At 45.6% G+C, this 17,656-nt stretch overlaps 1 protein-coding gene across 1 annotated transcript in view; it reads left to right on the forward strand.

The window, feature by feature from the left end:
- LOC131919948 (guanylate cyclase soluble subunit beta-2-like) overlaps window positions 1–17,215 on the forward strand; it is a 71,215-nt gene extending 54,000 nt beyond the window's left edge. The window contains exons 10-15 of the mRNA XM_059274377.1: window positions 1,159–1,479; window positions 5,386–5,534; window positions 6,146–6,292; window positions 7,651–7,805; window positions 9,166–9,317; window positions 16,908–17,215. Coding sequence (XP_059130360.1) covers window positions 1,159–1,479; window positions 5,386–5,534; window positions 6,146–6,292; window positions 7,651–7,805; window positions 9,166–9,317; window positions 16,908–17,050 — 1,067 coding nt within the window. The 3' untranslated portion in view covers window positions 17,051–17,215. The remainder of the gene's footprint in view (window positions 1–1,158; window positions 1,480–5,385; window positions 5,535–6,145; window positions 6,293–7,650; window positions 7,806–9,165; window positions 9,318–16,907) is intronic.
- The last annotated feature ends 441 nt before the right edge of the window (window positions 17,216–17,656 follow it).

Genomic DNA, 17,656 nt, shown 5'->3' on the forward strand with positions numbered 1-17,656 from the left:
AATCCCTCTTTGGGTAATTCAGAACATTAAAAGTCAATATGTATCTGCAATATGATTATTATAGATGATGTTCACTATTCTCTTATGCTTTTTCCTTTACTGTAATGAATGGGCACTGCTTTTATGATACATTAAGAATTATATCTATTCTTAAAGAAATACACAATTTGAGTCTGGGAAACAAGATTTCTTATGAGACACAGTTTTTTTTTGTCATTGTAGCATAGGACACTGCTGGATAATGTTAAAAGAGAAAACCCAGACAGGTGTGGTGGCTCATACGTATAATACCAGCACTTGGGAGGTTGAGACAGGGGGATGGCTATGAGTGCAAGACCAGCCTAGGCTACAGAGTGATACATATTCTGACATCAAAAATGAATGAATGAATAAATGAATAAATAAGTAAGTAAGTAAATAAATAAATAAATAAATAAATGGGCTGAAGGGATGACCCAGTGATTAAGAGCACTTGATCTTGTAGAGGACCCAAGTTCAGATCCCAGTACCCACATCAGATGGTCTCTAACTGGCTGTAGCTCTAGTTCTAGGGCATCTGACACAGCCACACTCAAATTGGGAACATAAACACACATACCTACACACAAATACAAATTTTTAAAGAAAGAAACACACACACACACACACACACACACACACACACAGAGACAGAGACAGAGGCAGAGAGAGACAGAGAGATGGAGACAGAGAGACAGAGGGAGAGTGCCCCTGAATCAAAGTCTTAGACAATGCAACATTTACGAAAGTGAGAAGAGGGGAGAGGACAGATACAGAGCAGAGAAAACACTCAGTTAAGTAGGGCAAGTCCAGAGAGAAATCAGTGGTAGGAAGCCTCAGGAAGCAAGACTTCCAGAGGGAAGGTTAGGTTGGCATCTAAGACAGTAGAAGAGCAAAGAGAGAAGACACAGCAGCTGGTGTTGGCACCTCGAGCTCAGAACCACAGTCACAGGAAGAGCCACTATGCACAAGTGGCAGATGAGTGAGTGGGGACAGAAGTACAGATGAGTTTCATGACACATGGCTGAGAAGGAGGGAGCAGGCTGTGCAGAGGCTAAAGGACAAGCTGGACGGGAGCTGCTTGCCTCTTGTTCCGTGTGGGACATTCTATATTGTCACACTCCTCTCTGTGATGGGCAGGCCAGATGATCTGGATGGACTCTCTGGAGTGCATGATCTTCATGTGTTCTCCAAAGCTCCGCAGCCTGCAAGAGCTGGAAGAGAGCAAGATGCATCTTTCTGACATCGCCCCCCACGATACCACCAGGGATCTCATCCTCCTCAACCAGCAAAGGCTGGCAGAGATGGAGCTGTCCCGCCAGCTGGAGGAGAAGAAGGAGGAGTTGCGTGTCCTCTCCAAGCACTTGGCCATCGAAAAGAAGAAGACAGAGACCTTGCTGTATGCCATGCTGCCTGAGCACGTGGCCAACCAGCTCAAGGAGGGCAAAAAGGTGGCAGCAGGTAAGGTACCCTTCCTTTGACAGCGACCTTGGAGTATAGGGAGGATGGTGCTCATGCTAAAGGATGTGGACTTTGAACCTAGGCAGATCTGGGCTTGATTTATGGCTTTATCATTTAGAAATGGCATCACCTTGGGTTAAGTGGTTAACCCACATCCCCTTCATTTCTCTCCCTATACTGAAGATAATAAAAAAACAATACAAGAGTGGGGCGTGGATTGTTTTCAGAGCAGGACATGGACAAGGAGGCTCTGGGGGTGTAGTGATGTTTCTGGGTTCCTATAGAAAATGAAATTGTTATTTTTTAGACAGTGAGAGTTCACTGGTTTTATGTGTGTGTGTGTGTGTGTGCGTGCATGTGTGTGTGCATGTGTGTGTGTGTGTGTTGTATAGATATGTGTGTGTGTTGGTGCATGTGCCTGTACACCCATGGAGGTCAGAGACAGCTGTCCCTTTCTACTCCTTTCTGTCTTATTCCTTTGAGACGTGGCTTGTCACTGATACTAGAGCCGTGCTAGAGGGCAGCAAGCCTCAGAAATGTTCCGGTATCTTCCCCTCACCACATTCAGGCTTTCGGACCGCTGTATTTGGCTTTTTATGTGAGTGTTGGGGATTTGAACTCAGGCCCTCATGCTCACACAGTAGCAATCTTGCCCTCTTAGCCATCTCCCTACTCTCAAGTTCATTTTCTTGCAGTAGAAGTGGCGTGATTAGTTTAACGTATGCCGGCTATGTGATGGAGTGAAGGAGGCGAGGGAAGACTGGGAGCTCATCACACAGCAGATGATGAGGCAGGCCTGGGCTGAGGCTGGGCAAGGGGCAACCAGCAAGATTTTATTCTGAGGGTAAATGGTGAGGGCTCTGAAGTTGCCAGCATAAAAACATGTTGTGATTTATTTACAGATGGAATAGACAGTTGGGAATATGGTTCAATGGGTAAGAGCACTTGTTCTGCAAACACGAAGATCTGAGTTCAAATCCCCATTACCGCCATAAAAAAGCAGTACGTGACCATGCGGAAGCCTGATACAATGAGAGAAACTTATTAAAAAGCTGGGTATGGCTGCATGGACTAGAACCCCAGCATTGGGGTTGGAGGAGGTGGAGACTGGTAGATGCAGGAGCTTGCTGGCCAGCCAGCCTAGCTGAAATGGGGAGCTTCTAATTCAGTAAGAGACCTTGTTTCCAGGCAGAAGTTAGGGAGCAGTAGAGGAAGATACCCAATTCCTTCTTCTGGCCTGTGGGCTCATGTATATGAACTCTCATGTATATGCAACACACACACACACACACACACACACACACACACACACAGACACACACACACACACACACCAGAAAGAAGATCAGGCCTGAGGCAATGGCAGTCAGGTCAGTTTAGAAAGGTTGAGCGTGAGATATCTGCAGGACCTCCCATAATAAGAGCAGCGAGTAGTTAGGAATTTATTGCAGAATATTATTTTGAAGTGTGCTACTTTTGCTTATGTTGCATTTGTTTAACTCTGTGTATCTGTGTTACTGTGCCTGTCTAAAACACCTGATGGTCTAATAAAGAACTGAATGGCCAATGGCAAGGCAGGAGAAAGGATAGGTGGGACTGGCAGGCAGAGAGAATATGTAGAAGGAGAAATCTGGGAGGTGAAGAAAAAGAAAAGAAGTAGCCAGAGAATGAGGAGGACTCCAGGGGCCAGCCACCCAGCTACACAGCAAGCCACGGAGTAAGAGTAAGATTTACAGAAGCAAGAGAATGAGAAAAGCCCAGAGGCAAAAGGTAGTTGGGATAATTTAAGTTAAAATAAAGCTGGCTAGAAACTAAGCCAAGCTAAGACCGGTCAATCATAACCAAGAATAAGCCTCCGTGAGTGATTTGGGAGCTGGGTGGTGGGCCCCCCAAAACAGCCAAAAAAAACCCCCACAAAAAACAACAACAACAGAAATTGTAGGCAGAAATGAAGGGAAAGTTCTGGCATAGAACTATATAGGTCTAGAATCTATTGAACTGTGGATGATAATTAATCATAGGCTCTGTGAATGATGTAAGATCATCTGAATAGCTTTTGTCAAGTTGACACAAGCTAAAGTCACCTGAGTCACCTGAGATGAGGGAACTTCAGCTGAGGAATTGTCTCCATCAGGTCGGCCTGTCGCATGTCTGTGGGGTGTTTTCTTGATGATTGATGGAGGGTGAATTGCCTCTATCAAGTTGGCCTGTGGCATGTCTGTGGGCTTTTCTTGATTGATGGAGGGTGACCTAGCTCACTGTGGGTGGTGCCGCCTCTGAGCGCGTGGTCCTACGTTGTATCTGAATGGTAGCTCTAAGTGAGCCTGGAAGCGAGCAGGTAAGCAGTGTTCCTCCACAGTCCTGCTTTAGTTCCTGCCCTGACTTTCCTCGGTGATTTATTGTTAACTGGGAATTGTAAGAGGAGACAACCCCTTTCTTCCCATGTGCCTTTAGTCAGTGTTTCATGAGAGCAACAGAGAAGCAGCTGGGCAGGATATGAGGTGAGAGGAGAAGATGGTGGGGAACAGGCAACATTTAGGAATGAGGGAACCAGACAAAGACATAAAGCCAAATGAGCTCAGTGCTGTTTTTAGATATTCTGTCCCATGTTGCTTTGTTTGGTCTTTTTGTTCTTAACCCTGTTGGTCTTTTGCTTATATAATATGGTTTCCAGTTTTGTGTCTTTATGGATGTGTGAATGTGTCTGTGTGTGTATATATGTTCCTTGTGCTTTTTCTTTGTGTTTTTTCTATCTGTTTGTTTTGTTTTGTTTTATTCTGGTTCATTTGCTTTTTATTTATCTATTTGTGTTTTAAACAGAGAGAAAGAAGGTGTGGAGTTGGATGGGTAGGGAGGTGGGAAGGACCTGGGAGGAGATGAGGGATGGGAAACCATGATCAGAATGTATTTTATTAAAAAAAATATTTTCCATTTAAAAAATGACCATAATGAACAAGAAAAAAATAAAACAAGGTGAGAATGCTGAGAAGGGCAGAGTAAGAGTGATAGAGTCGTGTGAAGACAGATTAGTGCCAGGCGGACAGACAGACAATGCAGAAGGCACCTACTATGTTCCAGGTCTCAGCAATCCACTTAGTCAGTCCATAGTTACTGAGAATCTGCCCACGACAAGCCTGCTCTACATGCTAGCATGCAGCATTTATTAGTATAAATAGTCTTCCAAAATAGTTTCTCCCTGAGATGAGCAGTGTGCGTCAGGCATAGAGACAGCAGTTGTGCAGGCCCCAAGGTAGGGGGTGCTCCTCATGCTGAGATAACCCCAAGAAAGACAGCATGACTGGATCAGAGTAAGCCAGAAGGAGTCGTGGAGATGTAAGGTTAGAGGTGGCATGGACAGAGCAGGGTCCCATTTGTAGTGTATGCTAAGGATAAAAAAGTGAGTACTAACTTAACAAGATCGTCGTTTGCCATGTGGAAGTTAGTATAACTGGGGACCATGGTAGAAGAGGAAAAGAAAGAGGAGAAAGTGGCAGCTATGGCACTGTACCAAGACGGACTCCTCGGGACCCGAAGCTTGGCATTTCTGTAGTTCAGGTTCTGCTTTATCAAAAGGGCCCTTTCTCTCAACCCACACCACTATCACTTCTCAGTGGGAGCATTTGCTTGCTCATATTCCTGCCTCCACCACTAGCTGGAGCACTCTATAAGGCTCGGAGCTCCTTCTGTCTATTTCATGCAACAGGACTCTTGTGGAACAATGGCTATCTCACAGCAGGGACTCAATGTATGTGCTCATATCTGTTGACTAGATGGGGAGCAGAGAATGACATCAGCTCCTTTCCCCCAGGGTGCAGGCAGGCTTGGTCTTCAAAAGACCCTGAATTAAACATTCATAGAATCATTATTCTGTATCCTTGGCTACCACTGACATCGTTTCTGTTGCAGGAGAATTTGAAACGTGTACAATCCTTTTCAGTGATGTGGTGACATTTACCAACATCTGTGCAGTCTGTGAACCTATCCAAATAGTGAATATGCTGAACTCAATGTACTCCAAGTTTGACAGGCTGACCAGTGTTCACGAGGTCTACAAAGTAAGTGTGTGTGTGGTGCAGCCTGCTTCTGGAATCAGGCCAGGAAGGAAGCACTTGAGCCTGTCTCCCTTTACTGGTCTGCACCAGTCTGAAGAGGAGAGGCACACAAGGAAAAGAAGTGCTTTAGGAGTCCTTTTAGAATACCCATACTCAGAGGGTGCTTGGGGACCCAGGAGCAGCAATCACCACTTTCCCCGGCACCAGTCTCCTGCTCAGCAGAGTTTCACCCACACATTTCATTAACTAATATAAAACATCATATGACTACCCAGGAACTTCATCTTCTCTGGGACTCATTTTCACTAAAAGCAGAAAGGAGGTTGGGGGTTTGGCTCAGAGATAAGGTGTTTGCCTAGCTATGTGAGACCCTGGGTTCCATCCCTGACACCAAAAGAAAAACAAAACAAAGTCAGAAATATCTCTTGGCCATCTTGTGCTCCTTCTCCTGTGTTCCTTCCTGCTCCTCATTTCCCCAGGGGGAAAAGAAATCAGTACCTTAAAAAGCTCTTGTCAATGTCTGGAAAATGGCAGGCACATGTGGGTGTTTGGTTGGGACACGAAGGAAACTCATTGAACACTTTTTTGTTTGTTGTTTGTTTTTGCCCTGGCAGGTGGAAACAATAGGTGATGCCTACATGGTGGTGGGTGGCGTACCAGTGCCTGTTGAGAGCCATGCTCAGAGAGTTGCTAATTTTGCTTTGGGCATGAGAATTTCTGCAGAGGAAGTGATGAATCCTGTCACTGGAGAACCCATCCAGGTAGGGAGCAAAGGAGTATTTCACTCGAGAGACAAAATGTAACACACGAAAGTAAAGCTCTCGTCTGCCCAGGGTAGGTTTGGCGTATGCTATAGCATATACATTGCATCGTCTATCAAGAGTCTTTTCTTCTCTTGCTCATGCTCCTGAGCAGGAAAGCTGTGAAGAAGGCTCAGCTTTCCCAGGCTCCAGAGCAGGCTGTTCGCTCTTGAGATTTTCCTGTGACTCATGGATACTCTTCTTTGTGATAGGCCGGTGCTGAGCACACCTCATTTGTGATTCCTGCTTTTCTGTTCAAGCATCGCTGCAGGTGACTTGGCTTTCCTAAGTCACCAAGATTCCTGCTTGGGGAAAAGCATGCCCCTGATAGCATGTGTTTACCATTACTGATATGAATGGAGAACTGGACAATCAACCTTGGACAATTTGGGGTGGTTTTGGTTTGGTAAAAATTAAATGTGTATTTATTTTATGACACAAGGTGGTACCTACATTTTTAGGTATTTTACCTGAAAGGAATGAAAATGTGTTCACAAATGTATCTCTACAGACTGTTTATAGCTGCCATACTTATCATAGCTCCAAACTGGAAATAACCTAAATATCCACAAAGAGGAGAATGGATGGATGAATCGTGGTACATTCTTCCTACTAGGCAATAAAAATTATGACTATGTGATGTCCTAGAAGGGCAAATTAATCTTTGATATAAGTAAGAAATCAATAATCTCTTCTGGAGGGAGGGTGAGGTTGTGGGACTTTTCCTGGGAGACATGATCAAATATTCATCTCATGTAGGGCACCAGAAACAGGCCAAATGAGCAATTGAGCCTAAGACTAGCTTAGTGAACCTGTGAGATTATTAGGGATACTCACAGGAGCCTCAAATGCAGCTGTGACACTAAGAAGCCTACCCTAGTATTAGCAACAGCTCATGGAGGCTGCCTCCTTGGACCCCCGACCCCAACACACAGTTTTTCAGGCAGCTCCTGCAAAGGCAGTTTCCCTTCCCTTGGGCTTTTACAACCTTTGGGAACTTCCTGAGGTTTGCCATCCTTATATGCTGCATTAGCATTCTAAGACTTACGGTCTTCCCTTCTCCCCCAGAAAGAAATGCTCTAATTCCCCATGCAGCAGACTGGGGGATGCTAACAAGAAAAAGGCACAAGATGACTTTGCAGAGTAATGGACCGTTCTACATTTCATTTTTGATGGTGATCGCAGTGACATGTGCACTTCTCAAACCTCATGGAGCTGACCACTTTAATAGGTGTTTTTTCATTTTAGCTAAACCATGCCTTCAAAGTAAAGGCAAAAAGATTCAGTGTTCTCTTTTCAGTGAAGTTCTCTCTGTACAGATCAGAGTGGGAATCCATACTGGACCAGTCTTGGCAGGTGTCGTGGGAGACAAGATGCCCCGGTACTGCTTGTTCGGTGATACTGTAAATACAGCCTCGAGGATGGAAAGTCACGGGCTTCCCAACAAAGTGCATCTGAGCCCCACAGCCTACAGGTTGGTCATTGGTTTACTCCTGCCTTCACTGTCCTTCCAGCTTCCCCAGACCATCTCACTGCCCAGCAGCATGGGGAAGGACAGGAAAGGAAGCTGATGTTAATTCTCCTGTGCTTTGCTGACTTGCAGACAGGAAATAGTGTGGGACTTCTACCATAACTTGTGTGTTTTTTTTTTTCATATAACCCCCAGGCCAAATCCAATTTATTGCTTGTTTTTGTAAATAGTTTTAATGGGATAAGACAGTGGTACTTGGAGAAAATAGCCCCAGTACTGAGCTAAATGGAGTGACTGTTTTGTTTGTGGTACCCAAAAGAGAAGCTAGAATTCAGCAGCAAGGTCTCATGATATAAGACATATGCTTTTATTTGCACATTATCACTAGCTGATGTCTCTGTGAATGGCAGTCAGGCAATCTTGACAGAGACTGTGGCTCACAATGCCTGAAACAGGTACTCCCTGGTCTTTCTCAGGAAAATCTTGTCAGCTTGGTCTAGTAAAGGAAGAAAGAGAATTCATAGTTGTTTTTTAAGTAGAACAAATATAAAGATGTACACCAAAATAGCACTATTTCTCTAGCCGTTAGGTTAGGCCACACTTAGATTAAGTTCCTTCATACCAGTTAGCTCCTTCGCTGTTAAACTGCCCCATGAAGAAAAGCCACTGCCACTCTTATTAACATGAAGCACAATTAAAAAAAAAGATCCGGTGACTTTGTTGTTGTTTTTTAATTTTCCTGTTTTCTAAAGAGAGAGAGAAAGAAGGCTTGGAGTTGGATGGGTGGGAAGATTTTGTAGGAGGTGAGGGAGGCAAAACCTTGATCAGAATATATTGTAGAAAAAAAATACTCCCAATAAAAGAAGAGCAAAGGAAAACATTTGATATTGAGTCTTACAAACAAAACAAAAGAAATACCAGTTAACAGCTTGCCTCAGCTCCAAGAAGGCCAGGAAGAACTGGGTAAGGTTCAGACTCCCACACTAACCAGTCTACTCTCCCACCTTTAGAATTAGAGCATGGGATATGGGAGGTGGGGAGGGGTCCATAGCCAGAAAGAAGGCTTTGTGGAGATGGCCCGAGCTGAATCTTGAATAAGGATTTAGACAGAACTAGGGTGCTTGGGAGTAAAGACCAAGCAGGAGGGTAGAAACAAGGTGTGTGGGTCCCCTGTGGCCACTCCTAGCCTTTGGCACCCTGCTCAGAACACTGGCCCTTCGTGCCTCCCTCCTTCCCCACTGAGTCCCTCACCCTGATGTCCTAACAGGCTCTGATGTCACCTCAGATCCTCCCTCCTCTGCTGTGGGTCCAGGACTGGTCTGTGATCTTTGGTATTTAGCACATTTCACTTCTCTCTCTATAGAGCCCTGGAAAACAAAGGGTTTGAAATTGTCAAGAGAGGTGAGATTGAAGTAAAAGGGAAAGGAAAAATGACCACATACTTTCTGATCCAGAACCTGAATGCCACCGAGGATGAAATCATGGGGCGACCTACAGCTCTCACCCATCCGAAGGGTAAGCAAATCCATGAGGCTTGTCCTCAATGCCGGGGGTTCCTCACTAAGCTGTAGCTAGAGTTTTCCTGCCTTGCCCACAGTCAGGACAAATCTCTGTCACCCGCCAGTCCCACAGCCGCTCAGACCCGACCAAGTAAACAGAGAGACTTATATTGCTTACAAACTGTATGGCCGTGGCAGGCTTCTTGCTAACTGTTCTTATATCTTAAATTAATCCATTTCTATAAATCTATACCTTGCCACGTGGCTCATGGCTTACCGGCATCTTCACATGCTGCTTGTCATGGTGGCAGATGGCAGTGTCTCCCTGCCTCAGCCTTCCGCTTCCCAGAATTCTCCTCTCTCCTTGTCCCACCTACTTCCTGCCTGGCCACTGGCCAATCAGTGTTTTATTTATTGACCAATCAGAGCAATTTGACATACAGACCATCCCACAGCACTGAGTTCTTCAGATGTGTCTAACATGGTCCTTGGGTCAGACAGGTAGGATCCCATCCTCCACAAGGCTGCTACCATCCATGCAATGGAAACCTGCCATGATCAGCTCGGCAATCTTTCCCTGTACACTCACACTCTGGGGCAAGGTCTCACCCACATCAGTTTCCATGGAGCCTGTCTATCCAAGAGATTAGCTTTCCCACAGATGCCCTGGCACTAAGGAATTATTCTGAGTGCTTCTCCTGCTCCTCCACCCAAGTAGAGGCTCCTGAATAGGCTTTCCACATATACTAGAAGCTTCCAAAGGGAAAAAGGAATAAAAATCCTACCTCCTGAGCCTCCCCAAAGAGCACCTCTACTTGGGGACAAAGTGTTCAAACATCTTAGCCTATGGGGGACATTCTCATTCAAACCACATAAACCCCTATGGGATTAAGCTTTGGGGGAAAGGCTGCAGAATACAGCTGCCACAGGCTATCACAGCATGTGTGTTTTTTAAAGGTCATGGTTGCTGAGAGAAGACCTTGCCACCTCAGCATCTACTTGTTTCCCAAGCTCTTGGGAGTTGGATGAACACCCAGGACTTCCCTCATTGGTCACATCTGTACCCACCTCAGCATGTGACCACCTGGCTGCCTGCCACACATGGTGGCTGTTTGGCATACTTTTCTATCTGACTTGGCTCATGGCTGTCAGATGTAGACAATCCCTTGCCACCTTCTTGCCCTGATAGGTACCATTTCTCCTGAAGAGAATGTCTCAGAGCCCTGGCAGCACTGAAGAGCACTATACAGATGCCTCTTTGAGGGCCAGGCTAACCCTTCTCTCAACCTTCTTAAGCCTTCTGCTATGGTGATAGGAAGCTCAGGGCAGGAACCAGACCTGTAGGCTCCACCCAGAACCTCAGTAACACTTTGATAACATGCTTTTCTTTCCCTATACAGTGAATTTGGGTGTTTCTCTGTAAGAAGACTTTCCCAGTGTAATTAAAAGGGAGTATGAGCCAGAGAGAAACTGGGGTATGTTTACTTAGATATTTAAGCAAATGCCTTTCAGCATTGACTAAAAAGTTGCCCTTCTGGCTGTCTTTGCAGGCAGGCTCCTTGGGATTAATGCTTTTTGTGAATTTCAGCTCTCTTCAACTTGTCTCCTAATCTCCCGGTGACTATAGAGTAATGCTTTCCAGGCTGATCTGTATACAATGCTTAGACAAGTAGCCCAGGTCCCTCTCTGCCGTGACCCCTCCTTAGAAACCGTAGTGAGAGGTGTCTTCTTGCTAGGTTCCCCTCAGGTAAAGTTAGTCTGAGGGACTTACTTAACCAACTCTTAACTGTTCCTCTGGAGAACTTTAGAGGTTAGGGTCTCTCTCTTGGTCAAGTTTAGGGTTTTGTGGTTACCTGCTGTGGCCTTACTGATTCACTTCTCACTTGTCTCCTGCAAACAGGGGGAAGTTTCCCACCCTTGCAATCCCCCTGTTGGAGCGCTTCTTGGATGGGTTTGTGGTCACTCAATTGCCAGGATCCTGACTCCTTACTTTACAGAGTCTAAGCGACGTAAGCGTCTTTCTAGACATATCCAATTTACTGTGGTCCAGCTGTTTGCAGCCAGCTGCTGGGGAGGCTGGGTCACTATCCTCAGCTCACAAGCCTTCCTGAGTCTTTCCAAAGTGTGACTGTCAAATTTTCCACACCTCTCTTGCTCAGGACTCATGAGTGGCTTCGCTGTTCTGACCCTTGGGCTTTGGGAAGTTGGGCTGTTAACCCAGCAAGGCTCTGTAGAAGGGGCACCTTGAGAGGTGTAAATGGACTCTGCATAAGTAACCTCTGAAAAGAGGAATGTGGGTTGTTAGTGTTAGGGTGGCCTCTAAAGTCACTCTTATCACTCTGGGGGCTACGGCAGGTATGCCACACTGGAAATGGGTCCCATGGGAGCAGTGGGTGTAAAGGGAACAGAAGCATCTTTGAGACAGCTATGGACAGACAGATAGCTGGGCTTCACCCTGAGGACAATCCAGGAGGTCGAGCATGGGTCTTGTGACTCTGGATTAATAATCAGCTTTAAAGGCAGTTCTAATAAGCTGCTGGGTTCAGGAGCCATCAGAAAGACAGAGAGATAGATCATTGGAATCCAGAATTACTCGGGTTGGGTTGGAGTGTAGGGAGAGCATTTGTTTTCCTCACTCTGAAGGCAGGAGTGATGAAGGGCCTGCTTCACAGAGTTGTTCTGAGGAATACATTAGGCAGAAGGCACTCCCACAGACTCCAGGTGTTTATACGTGGCAGTCACTTTGAGACCCTACTGCTGAGGGCTCATCTGGAAAGAAATATCTAGTCACTAACAAGACTGTTAGAGACCCCACAGTGGCTTACAGGAAAGAGACTGTATAGGGTATGTCTTAGTTACTGCTCTGCTGCTGTAACAAAACACCAGGACCAAGGCCACTTACAGAAGAGTTTATGGCTCCTGAGGGAGAAGAGTCTCCCACGGCAGAGTGGAGGCAGAAAACACTCAGATTATATGCATGGTGGCTGGAGTAGGAAGTTGAGCGCTTACATCTTGAACCTCAAGCACAAAGCAGAGAGATTGAACTAGAAATGGTGTGAGCCTTTAAATTCCCAAAGAGCACATACCAGTGACATACTTTCTCCATCAAGGCCTCACCTCCTAAACCTACTCAAACAGCACCAGCAGCCGGGCGCCAAGTGTTCAACTACCACAGCCTATGGGGTCATGTTCATTCAAACCACACAGGGAGCATTGAATGAGCAGGAAAATGTGATCCTTCTGCAGGCATGAGGACCTCCAACCTCTCATAGAGCATCAGGCACTGTGGTAGGCATGGGTGGTGTTGAGTACACACAATGCATCCAGCAAACAGTGTAGAGGAAGAGCTCCTATGATGGCAGAAATGGGCAGAGGATCTGCTCAGATCACTGCAAAACGTGAAGGGTTCTAGAAATTGGAGACATATTTCCTCCACGGCATGGGCTCCCTCGCCCATGGAAAGAAACCATGGAATAATACCCTCTCTCCATGTCCTGGGGATGCCACTGTACCCTTTGTGCCACCTGCATAGATTTCTCTTCTCATTGGTAGAATTGAACCCCTGCCTTTCCCCCAACACACCCCTCATTTCTGGAACCATGACCCCTTTTCTCTGGCCACACTCTGATATGGTTAGCCTATCACCTGTCTTTCTGCCACAGCCAGTTAATGCCATACAGCTGAAGACTAGATCTGGGCAAATTAGATAGAGGTCCAGGGATCAAGCCAGCTATATGCCTCATGCTGAATACTAGAATGGGCAAAGCTTCTGTCAGGGTCACACTGAGGTGGGCAAAGCCTACAGATGAAGGAGAAGATTGAAGAGTCTATGCCCAGACTTGCCCCAAACCTTCTGCCCCAGTTCATAGAGGGTCAGGGCTGAAGCCAAATGTGACCTTCCAGATTTTATTATCTAGGTGGTAGGACAGATGCAGCAATGCAAGAAAAATAAAAGATGATTTTATTCACAAGTGTTAGAATCTCTGCTTGTAAACTCATACCCGGTAGACCCACAGAGTCCTGCCCCTATACCAAGCAGTGGTCTAAATCCAATCTCTATTCCCCAAGACAACAGCATTTCCCCAAACTCCATGTTACTGTCCTGGCCAACACCACAGCACCCTGCCCAACCCCCTCATAACTGGCAATATCACGCACACAACCACACAATGGATGTCTGCCCAGTGTGGGGGAGGGGAGGTATCGTCTGCAGCCATTATTTCCATTTATGTGCGTCCAGTCTATTTCCAAATGTTTTTATTCTGCTTCTGGTACCTGGCTGTGTGGTTCATCTAACCAAAGATTTTTTTTTTATTAATTTATATTTGAGAAGAAATGCTTATTTAAAAAAACCCAGAAAGTTCAATAAGCCAAAAGAAGAAAATGAACTCCATTGTGACTTATCACTCAGAGAGATTAATGTTTTAAAAATTGAGGTGCACATCTTCTTAGAGTTGTGTGCATAAAGGCATATGTGTGTATGCTTTCTCTTACAAAAATGGGAGTATTACATATACATGTGTTTATCTTATACTGTTTTGTTCTTTCCTTTAGAGTTTCAAATAACTTTTATTTTTTATTCTGTTTTCATTTTATTTGATATTTCTCCTGCATGTATGTCGGTGCAGCCCATGTATACAGTGCCTATGGAGGCCACAGCAGGATGTCAGGTCCCTGAGACTGGAGTTATAGATTGTTGTGAGCTGCCATGTGGGTTCTGAGGATTGAACCCTGCTCCTCTGGAAAAAGAGCCATTGCTCACAACTGCTAAACCACCTCTCCAGCCCCTGAAACATATTTTAAAGCAGAGTATGGAAATTAAACAAAAGGTGCACTTACATGGCACCTTAGTTCCCACATGACTTGTGCTGTGACATATTCACACACGCATTTATGTACTATCACATGGAAATTCCAGTGATCGTATGTCTCTGCACATTTACAGTGTAACTTTGGTGACCTTGACATTCTGAAAATCATGAAGTTTCTGCTAAAATCTTCAGGAAAGATTAAGTTCATCCAATTTAGGTTTCTGTGTAGTTTATCTCAGGTGTATGGATATTATTAGTAATCCATAGATGATAAACCTCATAATGAATCTGGAAAGGTAATTAATCAGAATGTTATACTGTATGTGCACACACATATGCATGTATGTGTGTGTTCTCATGTGTGCATGCACTTGTTTGTATGTATGTGGGGTGTGTGTGTGTGTGTGTGTGTGTGTGTGTGTGTACAGGTACAGTGCATATACTAATGGAAGCCAAAGTTTGAAGTTCCTCCTGCCACTTAACTTTTGAGACAGAGTCTCTCTCTGAACCTGGAGTTCACTGGCTGGCCAGGCTGGCTGGTAGTGAATCTTCCTGTCTCTCCCCCACAGTGCTGGGCTTACAGGTGTGTGCCACCGTGCCCGTCTTTTATGTGGATGCTGGGGATTGGCCAGCTCCTTACTGACTGAGACATCTTCTTGGCCCTCCTGCAGCATTATGTATCTATGAGTTTAGAGGAAAGCAGAATGCCCATGGGGATGCTTTTACCTCTGGGAAACTGAGGCACAGAGCACTGTTGGGGTGACAGAATTCAGTCACTCTTTAGTGCTGGTGGTGGCAGTGAACCTGGAGACGGGTGGCTGGGTAGTTTTTTGTTTTAAATGTATGTGTGTAGTGTGCTTGCCAATGTATGTGTGTTCACATGTTTGTGTGTGTGTGGGTGTTTGTGTGTGTGTGTGTGTGTGTGTGTGCGCGCGCGCGCGCATATGCATGCAGAGGCCTGAGACTGGCATCAGATGTCTTTACCTTTATATATTGAGGCAGGCTCTCTCACCAAATGTGAAGCTAGGTGTTTCAGAGTCTAGATAGTCATCTTGCTGAGAGATTCTCTGTCTCCACCTTTGTGCTGGGATTACAGGTAAGCGGCCAAGCCCACCAACCATTGTGGCTTCTATGTGGCTTCTGGGGATTTGAATTCTAATCCTCACACTTAAGCAACTTTCCCCCACTGAGCCTTCTTCTAAACCCCAAGTGTTTTCAATAGAAAACAAACAGAAACACACACACACACACACACACACACACACACACACACACACACACGGAGTTTGTGTTCTGCATTTCTGCACTGTGATACTAGCATTAAAGTGAACCCAAACCCTTTCAAACACACTCTCTCATCATTCAACTTTTACAATTATAGTAATTATCAGATTTCCAAAAAACCTAGTAGTACAATAAACTCCATAATTAAAAATGAAAGAAATAAAGAGTATTAAGAATAATAAAATTCGCAATACAAAACAAAAGGAAAAAACAACGCTAACCCTTGAATAGGTAACAGTTGCTGGCTGAACACGATTCAGCATTTGCCTTCATGTGTGCTGAGTGATGGGGAGAGGGGGGAATGATAGATTATCAGATGAACCTTCAACTAGTGGGATCTAGACTTATCCACTCCACTTGGGCCATGTTCTATAAGAATATATTTGAAAAGAAAATGTGTAATTTGAGAGTTCTATGGACCTTGATTCCATGTCACTTTTAGATCCATTTTAAATTCTGCACATAACTTATCTACTTGAGTTGCCATGAGGCAGGCCCTGCCTGTCCCGATCTCCTTCTTTGCTTCTGGGTCTGAGGACATGAGACTGGAGGCAGGTTCAGAAGCCCCAGGTTTCTGACTCACCTCCTGGTCACTAAATACTTTATTAAACAGGGCTTGTTACAGGCTGACCATGCTGGAAACTGCCTGATACTCTTTAGAGCTTAAGGTGAAACTGATCATGAGGCAGATTTGTGGGCTACCAGCCCCCACCCTGTGCCACAGAAGTAGACTCATGAATTTAGGGAGGGAGAGCAGATTTGATTGCCGGCTTTCTAAGGATGCTAGATGTATGTGAGCCTCAACCCACCACAGGAGCCTTTCTGAACTTAAGTGTGTCTGGGACAATGATTACTATAGAGAAGAAAACAGACATGACATGTTACCGAATCTCAGATGCTGCAGAGCGGGCAGGCAGCAGGGACAGAGCCGGCCTCTGACAGGCAGCCTCCTATGGCCAGAGCTCTCTAACTCCACTCCCTCCTCCTCTCCTGGCTCTCATCCCAGAGGCAGCTGTGTCCCTGAGCCCGCTCTCTGGCCTCCCACAGGTAGACAAATTGGCTGTTGGTGTTTTTTCTCCATGTGGGACATTGGGTTAATCACTTGATAGAAATCATCACTTGAATTATTAGTTTCTCCCATTTTACAGATGAGAAAACATGAGACCCAAAGAGTAAGTGACATGGCAGTCACAGGCCAGCAGTGCTGTACACCCCAGTGCGTGGCCCCAGGTCTGAACCCCACGCCCGGTGGCCTTACTGTCCAGAGCACATAGACAGTTTCAGGCCAGCAAGGGCATGTGAGCTGTGTAGAGGTAAAGATTTGTAGTGACGCAGCCTAACAGAACAAAATTACTGAGAGGAGTAAGGGGTGTGGGGGTGTCTTTGTAGCTGGGAAGACCTTATTATACAGAGTGGCCACATTGTGTTTCCAGGAGCCTGGCTCCAACAGGGCCCCCTTGCAGGAAAACCAGCTGGAAGTTTTATTCACTGACACTTCTGTCTTGTTTCAGCTTCTGATGAAGCCACACCTGCTGGGAGCCCTGTGGCAGGGCAAGACTCCACAGATGCAGGCAATGGCCAGCCATCACCAGATCAGACCAAGACAAGTTTCCTGGCTAGTGCTGTGCCGTCTGCCTTCTGTGTTGTATTGTAATCAAGAGAAAAAGTGAACCTATGGGATTCATTCCTTTTAATCAACGGCAGCAAAGAAAATTAAAATGTTTTCAGTTGCGTATCTTTCTCAGCACCCCTTTGAGAATAAAGGAAGAGAAATGAAACCCAAGCCTGGAAGGTTCGGAAAATGCTTTGTAGTAATGGTTCGTGGCCGGCCTTCAACTGACTTGGGCTGTACGTGTTCTAGATGTTGACTTTGCCTGTGGGTCTGCTTATGTCTGGTCTTAGCTCCCTAGCGTCCCAAATCCTTGCCTCTGGACAGGTGCCCTAGGGTCTGCTTTCACAGGACACCCTGGCCTTGGGCTCCAGTATGCTTTTTAACAGGTAGTGGGAGGAGAAAGGGAGAGGAGCTGGAGTAAAGAGACCCAGACCCTACAGTTTATAAGTTGCCCACTAAGACAGCTGGACTGTGGAAGGCACTGGGCCAGTGGGGTGAAAGGAAGTCATTTTCCTTTCCGGACGCTCCACACATCGTCCTGGAGCTGCCATTTATTCTATTAAACACTGCTAGAGACAATCTTCCCGGTCCTCGGGTGTGTTTGTTACTTTCTTATTGCTTTGTTAAAACACCCTGACTAAGGTAACT

Source organism: Peromyscus eremicus, chromosome 9 (assembly GCF_949786415.1).
Source record: "Peromyscus eremicus chromosome 9, PerEre_H2_v1, whole genome shotgun sequence".
Lineage (NCBI taxonomy): Eukaryota > Metazoa > Chordata > Mammalia > Rodentia > Cricetidae > Peromyscus > Peromyscus eremicus.